General features: G+C 48.4%; 1 protein-coding gene across 1 annotated transcript in view; it reads left to right on the top strand.

Moving 5' to 3' along the window:
- Positions 1 to 12,970, top strand: part of AGAP1 (ArfGAP with GTPase domain, ankyrin repeat and PH domain 1) — a 339,370-nt gene that overhangs the window by 31,065 nt on the left and 295,335 nt on the right. Inside the window, exon 3 of the mRNA XM_055079504.1 lies at positions 12,170 to 12,297. Within this exon, the coding sequence (XP_054935479.1) occupies positions 12,170 to 12,297 (128 nt within the window). The remainder of the gene's footprint in view (positions 1 to 12,169; positions 12,298 to 12,970) is intronic.

Genomic DNA, 12,970 nt, shown 5'->3' with positions numbered 1-12,970 from the left:
GTGAGCCGTGGCCGCTGAGCCTGCGCGTCCGGAGCCTGTGCTCCGCAACGGGAGAGGCCACAGCGGCGAGAGGCCCGCGTACCGCAAAAAAAGAAAAAAAAAAAAAAAAAAAAGTGGGGGGGATCTAAAAGGTGAGTCCTGGAGCCTTCCTGGTGCAGAAAACACGGTGAGGCGCTTCAGATGAAAGCATCCAGGGTGCGCCATCACCTTCAGTGGGTGTCAGAAACATCTCTGCTCCGGAATCATCAGCTTTCTCCGCGAGACAGCTTGATGAGTTGAGAAGAAGTGACAGGTTCATTTTTCCCCCTCTTTGTTTAAGCCATTTATCTTTTAGATCCTTGTCTGCCATCTAAATTGTATTGCCAATTTATTGGGATCTTCACTTGCCTTGTCTTGAACGACACTGATTTGCATCCAACTTGAGAATGAGGGAGAGAGAAAGTTAATCATCTCTTGGCCTCTCGAACAGATTTGCCCTGGGTTTACTTGTGGCCTTTGGAATGTTTTCTAGTCCGAGTCTAGGTGCAGCTCCGTGTTCACCTGGGCCTTGGTGAGACTATCACAGTGCCCCAGTCCGGAAAGCTTCGCTCTTTGAAAGATCTTTAATTTATGCTTTTGGCACATCTTTCTACATTGGAGATTAATCTAAGCTCCGTCCCCTGCTTTTAAACCCTGCTGGCTTGTGTCAATTGATTATTCATTAAGCGGAGTCATAGTAATGAATGCTCAGTGAGCATCGAGTAGGTGGTACTCGGACTTGTAATCTTACACAGCACATCAGAGTGCAGCTCGAGGGTCAGGGTGACCAGTGACGTTCCAGCCCCTGTCCAGATCTCCGCACCTGTCAGAGGTACCAGCTCCCGCCTCCTGGAATCTCCCTTTGGCGATGCTCAGAGCCCATGGCCAGCAGCAGCCCCCTCCCTGCTCCTGGCTCGTGCGTTCTCAGACTCCTCGTCTTCTCCTGGCTCAGGACTGAGCCAGCGGGCACACATGCGCCCCTTGCTGCTGCGGCGGCCGCACACACACCACGGTTTTCTGTTTCGTCAGGGCCTGCCCTCACCCAGTGCTGATCGTTGCCGGCTCCTCAGGCAGGAAGCACGCTTTGATGTGCTTTGTGCTCCGGGTCATGCTGCCAAATTTTTCCTGCTGTTTTAAAATTTTAAAAACATTGAAATATAGTTGATTTACAATATTGTGTTGGTTTCAGGTGTACAGCACAGCAATTCAGTTACGCATATATATTCTTCTTCAGACCCTCTGTCCCTATATGTTATTACCAAATATCAAGTAGAGTTCCCTGTGCTGTGTATATAGTAGGTCCTTGCTGGTTCTCTATTATATAGGAGTGTGTATCTATTAATCCCAATCTCCTAATTTATCCCTCCCCGATGCCCCTTTCCCCAAATTTTTCTTGCTTTTAATGATTCCTCAGTGTCTATGTAGTCTATTCACAATTCATCAATATTTCCCTCTTGAAAATTATCCCCACTTTGATGTCACAAATACACACCTCTCTTCAGGGCGCTGTTAAAGCCCCGCAGCTGGTCCTGTACCTGACACGGTTGTTGAGGAAGGAGGCAGGTGCTGAACCTGAAACACTGGCGCGGAGTGAGAGGTTTGCGGGTTCTCCGCTACGATTGCCGAGTGCTGCTTCTTGAGACCTTAGTAAAAGAAGTCACGCAGGCTGTGTGACCATCTCTTCTGAAGGGCGCTCTCACCGCAAGCGTGTAAGGCCTCCTGGTCCCTGGTTCCTCAGTGGTGTGGCCGGCAGGCTGGTGTGGACCCCACCGTCTCCCGCATCTGACAGGTTGCCTGGCACATACTAGCTGCTCCAAGATGTGATGAAGGAATGGATCGTGAGTGAGGGATGCCAGAGGGCAGAGGGCAGACGCCGCCCCTGACCCATGGAAGGGAAGAGCCGACTCCGTGTATTAAACTTAAGAGGGCAGACTCGTGGCAGGACCGAGAGCGTCCTGGGACCAGCCTGGGTCACTGGCATCGATGCTGCACCCTCTGGCTCATGCACGCCCGGCAGGTGTCATCCTTGTCTCACCTGTGCCCAAGGGGAGGCAGGGGAAGGAGGGGCGGAGCCCAGATGTCTCTTCCCTCCCCCATTAGTCCTCTGAGAGTCACCACTCAGGTCTGTGGTGCTCATTTCCGTTTGGGGACCCTGGAGGCCCCCCTGGGTCCAAGCAGCACTGGCACAAGTGTGCGCTGGGTGCCTCGGACTTGTCCGGAGCATGAGCCCATCCCTGAGTGGGGCCCTGACTCTCCAGGCGTCCAGCAGGCGTCGGATTTGTGCCAGATGCTGGGTAGTATCATGTTCTTTCCTCTACACTCGGAGAGGAGAACCTGGAGTCTGCACAGTGATGGAGAGATGACGTGGTGAAGGTCTTAGATGAGGGTGCCGGTGGGCTCAGCGGGCTGGAGAAGGCCCAGCAATGTGGGCGGTGCTGAGGGAGGCCAGGCAGCACGAGGCGGGGGGGAGGACAGAGGGGACTGGAGGATCCCTCAGTGTCTGCAGATACAGCATCAGAAGGTCTGCTGGGCGTCCTGACGGTGCACAGGGCCGCTGGAGCCCGCGATGCCATCCCTGAGGGGACTGCGGGCAGTGCTGATTGGAATGCCTTCCTTCCTTCCTTCTAGCAGAGAGATGCGGGCTGAAGCAGAGTCCGGCCCTAGAAGTGCCACGTCCAGACCGGCCGCGGGCAAAACCAGCTGAAGGACATTTGACAGTGTGGTGTTGGGATGTGTTGAAACTTATTTTTCTTGAGAGCAGTGAATGTTCAAAGTCCTCTGCGTGTGGACGCAGGAACCCTGTGTCCTTTGGAGGCCTAGAACCCCAGCGGGTGGTTAGTGTCCTGGTGCCTGCTGCCCGCCAGCCCAACATCTGGGGCCGCTGGGACCCAGAGCCTCCCGTTGGCAGCTCCACTTTGGGACTTGGTTTTAAGAGAAAATTGTGCCGTGAAGAAACGCGTGAAAAAGGGATGTGGGTTTCTGGCAGGATGATTTGATGTTCCCCTGCCACAAAGAATAACTTTACATCAGAATTAGGTACACGTATAAAACACGTTGAATAGACCGTGTTTATTTATTTCAGCGTGAGTTTTTAAACATTTTATGTTTAAAACATTTTATGTTTAAAAACTCTTGCACTTTCTCTGGGAGGAAGAGGGAAATCCAGCTGCCTGGAGAAATGTCCCCTCGTTCTGAAATTGTGACATTAACGTCAGCAGCCGTGACTTTGCTCCATCCTGAAGGTAACTGTTCATTACAGTCGGCATTTAAATCCCCCGATTAATAGGAGCAATTAAACAGTAGCTTCATTTCCAGCAAATTAACAACCCTAATAGGTAATTGCGACGTAAATGAAGATAAATTTGTTTTAATACAATGAGATAAAAATACAGACAAGAACGGAATCTCAGATTAAGAATTCGGATTTCATTACTTCACAGAAAACTTGAAAGCTTCACTAGAAGAAATTAAAGAGAATTTGGCTTTTTAACCATGGCCTGTCTTGGCCTAGAAGGTTTTTTTTAAAAATATAATAGAAAGGTCATATTTTGTGCTCAGGTACACAAGGTAAGGGCACAGGGGTTTTGGCAGAGCTTCTCATTAGGTTTTCACCGACAAGGAACCAGAAAACAAATGCATGGGAGAGTGTTTCCTTTTCATGCACCCCTAAATTCATTTTATGACCGTTCAGTTACAGGGTATGTTTCCTTCCTTAATAATATTTGTTATAATTAGGAAACTATTCTGATGGTTTATTCTGATGGTTGTCTTGATGAAATGTGGAAGTGGTCAAGCCAGGCCTGTTTTTAGAATGAGAAACGTGTCCATACGAGAAGGATGGTTTGGAAGGGGACAAGTCGGCTTCGGAGAGAGCAGTTGGGTGATTTTAAAGGTAGTGGCAAAAAAGATGAAAGCTTTGCTGGAACAAAGATAATGAGTTTCTCCTTGCGGGTTGCCGTGCCGACAGGAAGATCTAACACACGTTCAAGAACAGGAGCAGCCTGTCTTTCTAAGGAAGATCGGCATACTCAGATTTAGGAACTGTAACTTAGAGTAGGTTAAATGTGCAAATCTGCTTTGAAAGTTTTTAAACTCTGGGGGTTTAGCTAACACTACATCAGTGAGCTCATATAACCTTAGAATAACTCCTTTTGGTAGCTTTGAATCATCAAATGACGTGTAATCAGCCTAGAATTCTATACCCCTTGAAAATATTAATCATGTGTAAGGGTAGAGTAACAGCAGTCTGAGACATGAGAGTCTCAAAACAGAATATCAGAGAGCCCGGGGTGCTACGTATAGACCACGGCCGCTCGGTCACAGCCCCCCAAATGCCCCCCACCCTGCGCCCACCCCTCCGCCCCCCATGCTTGCTTTCTCCACTGTCCAGGTAGAGATCGCCTGCATCTTGCAAACCACACAGACCAGGTGTCCTTCCAACGCCTGGATCTTGTCACTGGCCCATGAATAGCTTTGACAGCTCCCTGTTGCTTTAAGGATACGATCCACACTTTGCATGTGGGATCCTTAAACATGTGTTTCCAGCTGCTTCTCCGCCCCTGCTTCTCCTCGTGTCCTCACCCCGTCCCCATTGTTGATCCGTCTGTCCATTCATCGACCCAGTTGGTGAGTGCTGGTCGAATGTCAAGTACATGTCGACCCTACGAAGGTAAATGAAGCGTCCTGTGTAGCGTTTCCAGAGTCTCGTGGAGCTCCGTGGAATTGGCCCACCGTCTTGGAACGTGAGCTGACTGTATTTTCCGGTTGGCGGCTCAGTTCGGCAGGATCTCCACAGGTGTGGGGGCCAGGCAGGGCTGTGGGTCCCTGTGGTTCACTGATTGTCACTAAGCATCACACAACCCAAGAGGCCTTCGAGAAGACCCCTCTCCCCACTCCCCGCCTCCCTCTCTCTTTTTCATTTTAATGGTTTTTTTCTGGCATAGCTTCCTTTATTCCCAAAACGTCATATGAAAACAAATCTAGGAGATGGGTATAGGATTACCAACAACACAGACTACACCCCCTTTCACGTTCATTAACTTTGAGAAAAATTCCACTTCAAACTTTTTTTCATTCCTAAGTCACAAATTCAGAACTACATAGATAATTTGGTAATTAATGTCTACTTAATTAACAAGATAGTTTAATCACTCAACTGTAATTTAAAACTGAGTTGAGACATTAGGGGACCTTTTATTTGTTACTGGAAAATTTACAATCCCTGGTGGTTTTCATTTTTTATGGGGATTTGCCTGGTAAGCCCTCCAAGGTTCTAATGGAAGAGCCTTTCAATGCAAAGACAGTTAATGTTACATTTGGGTGGTAGCACCAAAAATAGAAATAGAACAATGGCATGAACCCCCAACCTCAAATTGTGCTTTTAAAATGTTTTTGTGGAGCAAAATTAGAGTCTCATGCTCGTTGATTTTCAGTAAGTGTGTCTATTATAAACGTTTAAAATATTACCGTAATAGATTTATCGTTCATACTTAAATTCCTATCTAACATTGTTTACGCAGAACCGCCACCCCGTGTTGGCCCCAATGGCTACATACGGCTTTTCCTAGTAGCTGAAGGATCGTCCGCTTCCTCAGATTTGGCTCGATTCACACCAGGTTTCTATTTGGCATCCATCTGGGACTCTACGTCATCAGTCAAGTGTACATGCTTCCAGAGTGCCACCCTGAGCTGCGGACCCCACTTCGCCCCAAGCCCCAGAGTCACCCGCTCCCCGGCACTGCCCGAGGACGGGGGGCTCAGCTCTGCTCATTCCAGAAGGGGCCGTGCTGCTCACACAGCAGGGCTCACACAGCGGAAGCTGATGTTGTATGGGGCGTCATGATGGGGAATGTTCAAAAGCAGATCATTACAAAGCTGGTCGATGAGTTCAGTCCCCTCTGCCTCAGTGAACAGGGGCCAAAGGGACGTGAAAGGGCAGCCAGTTTGTTGCCTGATGGAGAAGCCTCTGCTCCTTCAAGACCTGCACGGGGAGAAGGTTGGGTCGTAGGAGCCGAGTAGATAAGGAGTGAAGAAAGGATGGGGCAACAGGGACCACCCAGCGGAGCACTTGAGCGGCTCTCAGTGGTCCTGTCTCTGGTGAAACCTTGGAGCGATTGGTGTGGGATGCAGAGGACCTTGCTCCTGGCTTGGGAGCTGCATGAGGCTAGAGACCGGGTCACCTGCCTCTTCCCCTGCCTCCCCTTCCTTCTCTGGGCCCATAGGTGGCTCTTCAGACGTTTCTGTTAATTGACTTAATTCAAGTAAATCATTTAAACCAGAGAAGATATCTTGCTGGTTAAATTACTCACACTCATTAGACTTTACCAAGAATGTCATAATCGTTCATGCAATTTTAAAAAGCTTAATTTAAGTGCTTAATTGTGGACGTTACCGATGCCAGGTGGTACCACGCAAGAGGAGTGTCGAAGACACCCCCGTCCTGGGGCCTCGCCCTGTAAGTGGAGATCGGGAGGCCAGGACCTGATGTGAACGGTGACGCGTCGGGTGTGGGATTGTTAGGTAACCGCTTATCGCACAATGTGCCTGTGCGCCAGGCGCTAGGGGTTCAGGGCTGAGAAGTGGAATTTCAGCTCTTCGGCGTGGCCCTGACCCTGCAGGTACGTGTGCGTGTGTGCGTAAACGTGCAGCGGATCTCAGTCAAGGCCTGGGTGAAACACGGAGCTGGTTGTGTTAGCGCCTTTGGTATTTGGGATGCAGGGTCTCCGTAGAGGAACCTCATGGTTAGAGAGGAAGGCTTGCCTAGGAGAAGTGATGCTCAAGATACGGATTCTGAGAAGGAATTGGCCATGAAGAGAAGGGGAAGCATGTCTGGGCCGTGGTGGCAACGTGTGTAACAGGATTCAGGGAGCACACGTTGTGGCATCTGCTGTGGGTTCTGTCCGGCTCGGAAGTGGGCAGTGAGCCCGGGGGCCAGCAGCGAGGCTGGAGGGGGGTCGTGTCCGGTTGGGCAGGGATCCTTGTCCTCCCTGGGGTTCAGAACCAGTTAAGGAATAAGACCCTGGAAGATCGGATGACTACTTTTTTTTTTTTTTTTTTTTTTGCGGTACGCGGGCCTCTCACTGTTGTGGCCTCTCCCGTTGCGGAGCACAGGCTCCGGACGCGCAGGCTCAGCGGCCACGGCTCACGGGCCCAGCCGCTCCGCGGCACGTGGGATCCTCCCGGACCGGGGCACGAACCCGTGTCCCCTGCATCGGCAGGCGGGCTCTCAACCACTGCGCCACCAGGGAAGCCCAGGATGACTACTTTTTATTGGTAAAGCTGTCCTGGGAAACGAAGCTTATCTGGGCTTCCTTCTGTGGGAACCAGAATCAAACAGACGTGCCCGTATGGTTCCAGGCAGCATGGGAGCCCCAGACCGAAGGGATGGAGAAGGGACAGCCTGTCCCAAGCCGGCCATCACCTAAGTCACTTGTCAGTGGGTCGGGCCTTCACTGGAGGGCTTGGGAAGAGGCCAGGAGTGTCTGGGTCATGGGAGCCAGGATCCATGGGAAGTAATAACAGGAGGGGAGAAGTCACCCCTCCCAAGCATGAAAGAGCCCCATTTTGCTGAGAAATTTCGGCTCTGACGTCTGTCTGGTGACGGGAGCGTTGGCAAACTGTGAACGGGACAGGGCCCGTGAGAGTCGCCTTTACGGAGGTCGCCCTGCAGTGTGTTCCTTGGGTGGCAGTGAGGAGAGGACAGCTTTGGAAGCTGCTTCAGAAACCAGCCGCGGGCAGGTGAGGTTTGGGTCGAGGCATTGGCAGTGAGGGTGAACTGAAGAGAAATTGTGGTGGCAGAATCGATCTATTCTGGCTCCTCTGTCCCTGCCCTGGGGTTGCTCGGGTGGTACAGAGTTAGAGGTGAGGCCCAGCTTGGGCCACGTGGACACTGAGGTGCATCCAGGGGCAGGTGTGGTGTTGCTTACTGGGTACACGGTTCTCGAAGCGGGAAGGGCACAAAGCTAAGGCTTGGGAGAAGCCATAGGCAGGGAGAGGAAAGGGCCAAAGAAGGAAGCCTAGAAGCACCCACGTTCAAAGAACCGGCGAAGGAGGCTGAGAAAGAGGCTCCAGCCAGGGGAGGAAACCCAAGAAAGTCAGCGTCATGGGAGGAGGAACCATCAGCGGTGCCTAGGGCTGCCCAGAGGCCAAGAAGGATGCGGCCTGGCCTCCAGTGGGTCACCAGCGACCTTGGCCATGGCAGGTCCAGCCTAGGGGTTGGAGGCGGAAGCCGGGTTGCCGTGGTCAGCAGAGCAAGGGAGAGTCTGTGAGGGGACCGGGCCAAAGGGTACACATTCCCTGTCCCGGGAGCCGGTGCTGCCTTGCCAGGCGGCAGTGTTTGGCGCCGTCACGGGGGCCGACGGAGTGTCTGAACCCCTGTTCTGCTGCCGGTCCCCCTCTGCCTTGTTTTCCTCAACTGCGAGGATTAAATGACTCAGTAGGCGGGAAGTGCAGACCGCTGGCCCATCGTTCAGGTGTGAGGGGAGAGGGAGGGGAGGAGGAGGCCCCCTAGTTACCTGGTGAGAGGTGGGCCTGGTTCCCTTGGTGGGACCAGACTCGTTCTCTCTCCTCCTCCTTGAGTGCAAACGATTTGAGAAACAAAGCAGAAGCAGAAATCGGGCGTTAGGCCAGGGTTTAATGAGGTCTTATTCGCGAGCTCTCCGAGAGTCTTTATTTTTACAGACTAATTCAAAGGTGCCATTTATCATCTGTCCAGTAGAGAATTTAAAATTTGTGGGGAAAGTAAATGTATAACTCGCTTTCCTTGTTGCTTCAGTTTGTCAGTAAACTTCTTTCTAGTTGAAGAGTGGAAATACGTTTCTGAAAGTATACGTAAGGGTACGGCTAAAAAAGAATGATCTCAGAGTCCTCGCCCAGGTCAGGAAGGGGCCACTGCCAGCCCCCAGGAGCCCCTCATGACTCTCCTAGACACCAGCAATTTGCTTGCTTGGTTTTGAAGTTTCTACACTGTAACTGTAGATATGGTTAAAGGGGCTCGTTAAAGGGTATGTTTTATCTATTACCCAAATAAAATTTCAAAATTTTGGAGGGAGTGATACACATTATTCATTCATTCATTCGTTTATACTTTTTTGCCTTCCAGTTTTATTGAGATATAATAACATATCTATGTAAAATAGATACAAAATTAAAGAAATAGAAGTTTTTTACCTTTGATGAGAACTCCTAGGGTTTACGGCCCTATCAACTTCCATGTATAACCTACAGCTGTGTTAACTATTGTGCATTTATCATGCACATTACATCCCCGGGAAGGGACTTTTAAAATGACACCAAGTACTAGTATTGCCGTATCAGGTTAATAAAATTGGTGGGGTGTCTGGTAAAAGAGCAGACATTTTCCGTATCTGCCAACGACAGCATTTCAGACTTAGGCTTAGTGCCTCCGGCAACTTTATTGGAAAGCAAGTCACCAAAATAAGAAAAACATCACACCTCGATGTTAAAGAGTCCAGATTCTTTTAAGTTATCTCAAGTGATTGTGTTTCTGTTTTCTCATTCGTGCATTGCATGTATTTATATAAAATACGTGACGTATTCATTTGTGAAATGATCCAATGCAGACAAAGACTCAGTGATTATAAAAAATTTCCCAGCCAGTGTAATGTGGGGTGTAAGTAATATTCATGTTCTAAGTCTCCTGACATTTAAATGTTCCAAATATCAGGAAAAGTTGATGATTATAGTTAAAAGAGAACTGTACCTCCCTGCCCCTGGCACCCCGTATCCCTTGAGTTGTTACTGGGGCGGGGGGCCCTTCCACTCACACAGCCCAGCCCAGGCCTGTGGCCCGCAGTGGGCCGGGGGCTTTTCACTGTGGAGGAGAAGGTGGCCTAGCCTTACAAAACAGTCCCTTTACCTCCTTTTCCTTCTGAAGTCAGATACTTCCGTTGTTCTTTATGAAGTGTCCCCCACTTTTATGGGTGATCCTGTAACTCCTAAAGCAGTCTATGTATTTTTGCACAAAATATTTGTAACTCATTTTTTCCTTTCTTCCATGTGTGTGTAGACATAAAAATTATGGGGAAATACAACAAATAGGGTTGAAGGTTCTAGTTAAGTTTAAAAGAATGCTACCAGTTATTAGCAGTTGTGACTTCGTTTTTTTTTTTTGTAATAAATGTGGCCAAGCAATAATTCAGTGGACAGAAGAACTGTAGCACTTAACGTGTGGTTCACACTTTGCACAGCCCTGTTCTGTGAGAGGGCTTAATGGGAAAAGGTTCTCTCTGCCCATGAACTTGCTCTTTCTAGCCTCCACGTGGGAAGGAGGGAACATTCATTTGCATTTGGAGTTCCATAAAATGAGGATTTTAATAACGTATTTGACTTGTCTTAGAAAGTTTCTCAAATCTCCCCTTAGAGCAGAAAACACTTATAGAAAATGTCTGTGAAGTTCTCCCAACAGCTTCGCCCTGTTAAATTCTGACATTTGTGTTTTTTCCATGAGATTTAAGGTGAAAGTCAGTATGGTCATCCAACTGAATAGTGACTCTGAGGCCAGGAGTAGTTGAACATCAAAAAAAAAACCTTTTGCTCTTTTTCAGAAAAAAAAAAAAAAAGAAAAAAAGAGAGGTAAATTGGCAGTCACCCAATCATGATTTTAAGTTAATTTACTTTTGGTTTGGGGATTTCAGTTCACCTATAAGACACACGTTTTGCGGCTGTTGGAATCTGATCCTAGGTTTTAGTTTTGAGTTCACATAATGATTTTTAAAATATTCTAATGTGCGTCTTCAAAGACCCCAGATCGATACGCCAATGGTTTTGAAATGACAGAGTGTTGGCGATATTCCTCTGTAATTTAAACGTGATTAGCTGATGAAGGTTATGATCAATACACTATGGGAAGATAAATTAATTGATATCATCCTTTCAGGATGATAAGAGGCCTATCGGAGGTAGGATGTAACTAATGAAGCTGCTTCTGCATCTCTGTGAGCCATTTTTTATATATTTCATTTTCACTTAATCATATTTATACTATCATTCATTTACATGAAAGCCATAAGCTGTGGGCAAACCAGTTCCTTATTAAAATTATGTTCATTTGGAAAAGAAATGATCTGCGGACACTGTGTGTGCTCCTTCTATAACGTAAGCTATTGCTGGGGACGGTGGTGTGTTTCCTTTGCGTGGGTATTTTTTAAATCAGCAGCCTATCTGGACAAAGATAAGGACTGACTATCACTGAACTTAATTACAGCTATTCCCCAAAGACACACATCTGTTCAAATGAAAGCTGTAGTTATTCTCCTGTAGTGACACCTATTGGTGTAGGAAGAGTTTTCTAATCGTTGACTTCCTTTCCAGTTAAGTCCAATATGCTTTATCAGCCAGCCTATTTGCCAAGAGAAGTTATGGCTGGTTGAATTCAGATTTGTATTGATTAAGATAAACTCCCAATGTGTATAGCCATATATTTAAATAAAAAAAGTCTTTGACATAATTACATGTCCTTGAATATAATTCTATGCAGTAGCCTGTAGAGTTAAGAGTAATTCTTTAGGCTATGCAAAAAAATAGATTTTTGATTTTCCAAAGAGTTTGGTTTAAATTACCCTGTCTTGTTTAGGATTATTTTTGCTGCAAGTAACTGGGGGAAAAGTCCTATTATTAGAATAATATAAACAAGAAAGGTGTGTATTTTTGTGTTTTACATATAAAGCGTCTGAGGTTTGCACAGGGCTGCCGAGCCAGAGGCCTAGCCCCTAGAAGGGGCTTGTGTCCCACCAAGTGTGGCTTCCTTCTGCAAGATCGCTTCCGGAGCTACAGCCAACATATGTGCTTTTTACACAGCAGGAAGGAAAAAGACATAAGGAAGAAACGGGCCAGGGGCAGCTCTCTCACGGATGTTTCCCGGATGCCGCCATGTGACCCTCCTGCTCCCATCCCATCGGCCAGAGCTCGCTTGCATGGCCACATTTAGCTGGGGTGCGAGGGGATGGACCCGAGGAAGCTCCAGGAAATGTCATATCTATTCTGGTAGTCCTGTGCCCAACTAAAAATCAGGAATTCCGTTACCGCGGATGAAGGGAATAGTGGATAACGGAGACAGCCCTCAGTCCCTGCCACATTCCCTCTGTTTGGAAACCAGCCTCACGTAGACTTCTTCTGTCTTCCCGTCCACTAGTTGCCCAGAAGATTGTTGCCACGAGGAAGAAGCAGCAGCTGTCCATCGGGCCCTGCAAGTCCCTGCCCAACTCTCCGAGCCACTCATCTGTCTGTTCCGCACAGGTGTCTGCCGTGCACATCAGCCAGGTATGTTGGTCCCGTGAGAGGTTGGACTGAAAAGCAGGTCAGAACCCAGGAGGGCACACCTGCCAAATAGTGTTCTCAGCCAGCTCCAAGGTGATTTTTTTTTTTTTTCTTTTCAACTTTATAAATAACAGCATGTCGGTAATTGACTTAACATCTCCTTCAGAAACTGCTGTGGCCAAGTGGTTGTTATGGGAAGCATTCTTTAATATTCCCCGTCTTCATGCTGCCTGTGTTACGAGGCATGCTGGCTGGAGTGGAGGTGCGGGGTGTCCGCTGCCGTCTCTGCCGTTGATTTAAATGACCCCACGTTGGCCCTCATTCTCGTCTGCTTGTAGGTTGGGCAGTTGTGGGTGAATCTCAGTGGCCAATCCTACAATATGCTTCAATGTGGTAGCAGCCCTCGGTTACAATTCCCATCTCCCTTAGGCCCTACGGAAACTCGTATCTTTCCATTGCAACATTTTGCTGATTACTTGGGAACAAACAATGTAATTGTCACTTTGAAGAACCTAACCAAAAACCCAGTAAGGAACTGTTGGCTTATTTTTGCCTGCCCGTGTGTCTTCGGTTAACATTTCTCAGGGGGGTGTTATATTGGCACTCTTTAAAGAGATGTAGCGAGGGCTTCCCTGGTGGCGCAGTGGTTGAGAGTCCGCCTGCCGATGCAGGGGAC

The sequence above is a fragment of the Physeter macrocephalus genome, chromosome 2 (assembly GCF_002837175.3).
Source record: "Physeter macrocephalus isolate SW-GA chromosome 2, ASM283717v5, whole genome shotgun sequence".
Classification (NCBI taxonomy): Eukaryota; Metazoa; Chordata; class Mammalia; order Artiodactyla; family Physeteridae; genus Physeter; species Physeter macrocephalus.
Note: the sequence above shows the minus strand (reverse complement) of the source record. Positions and strands in the feature narration are given on the sequence as shown.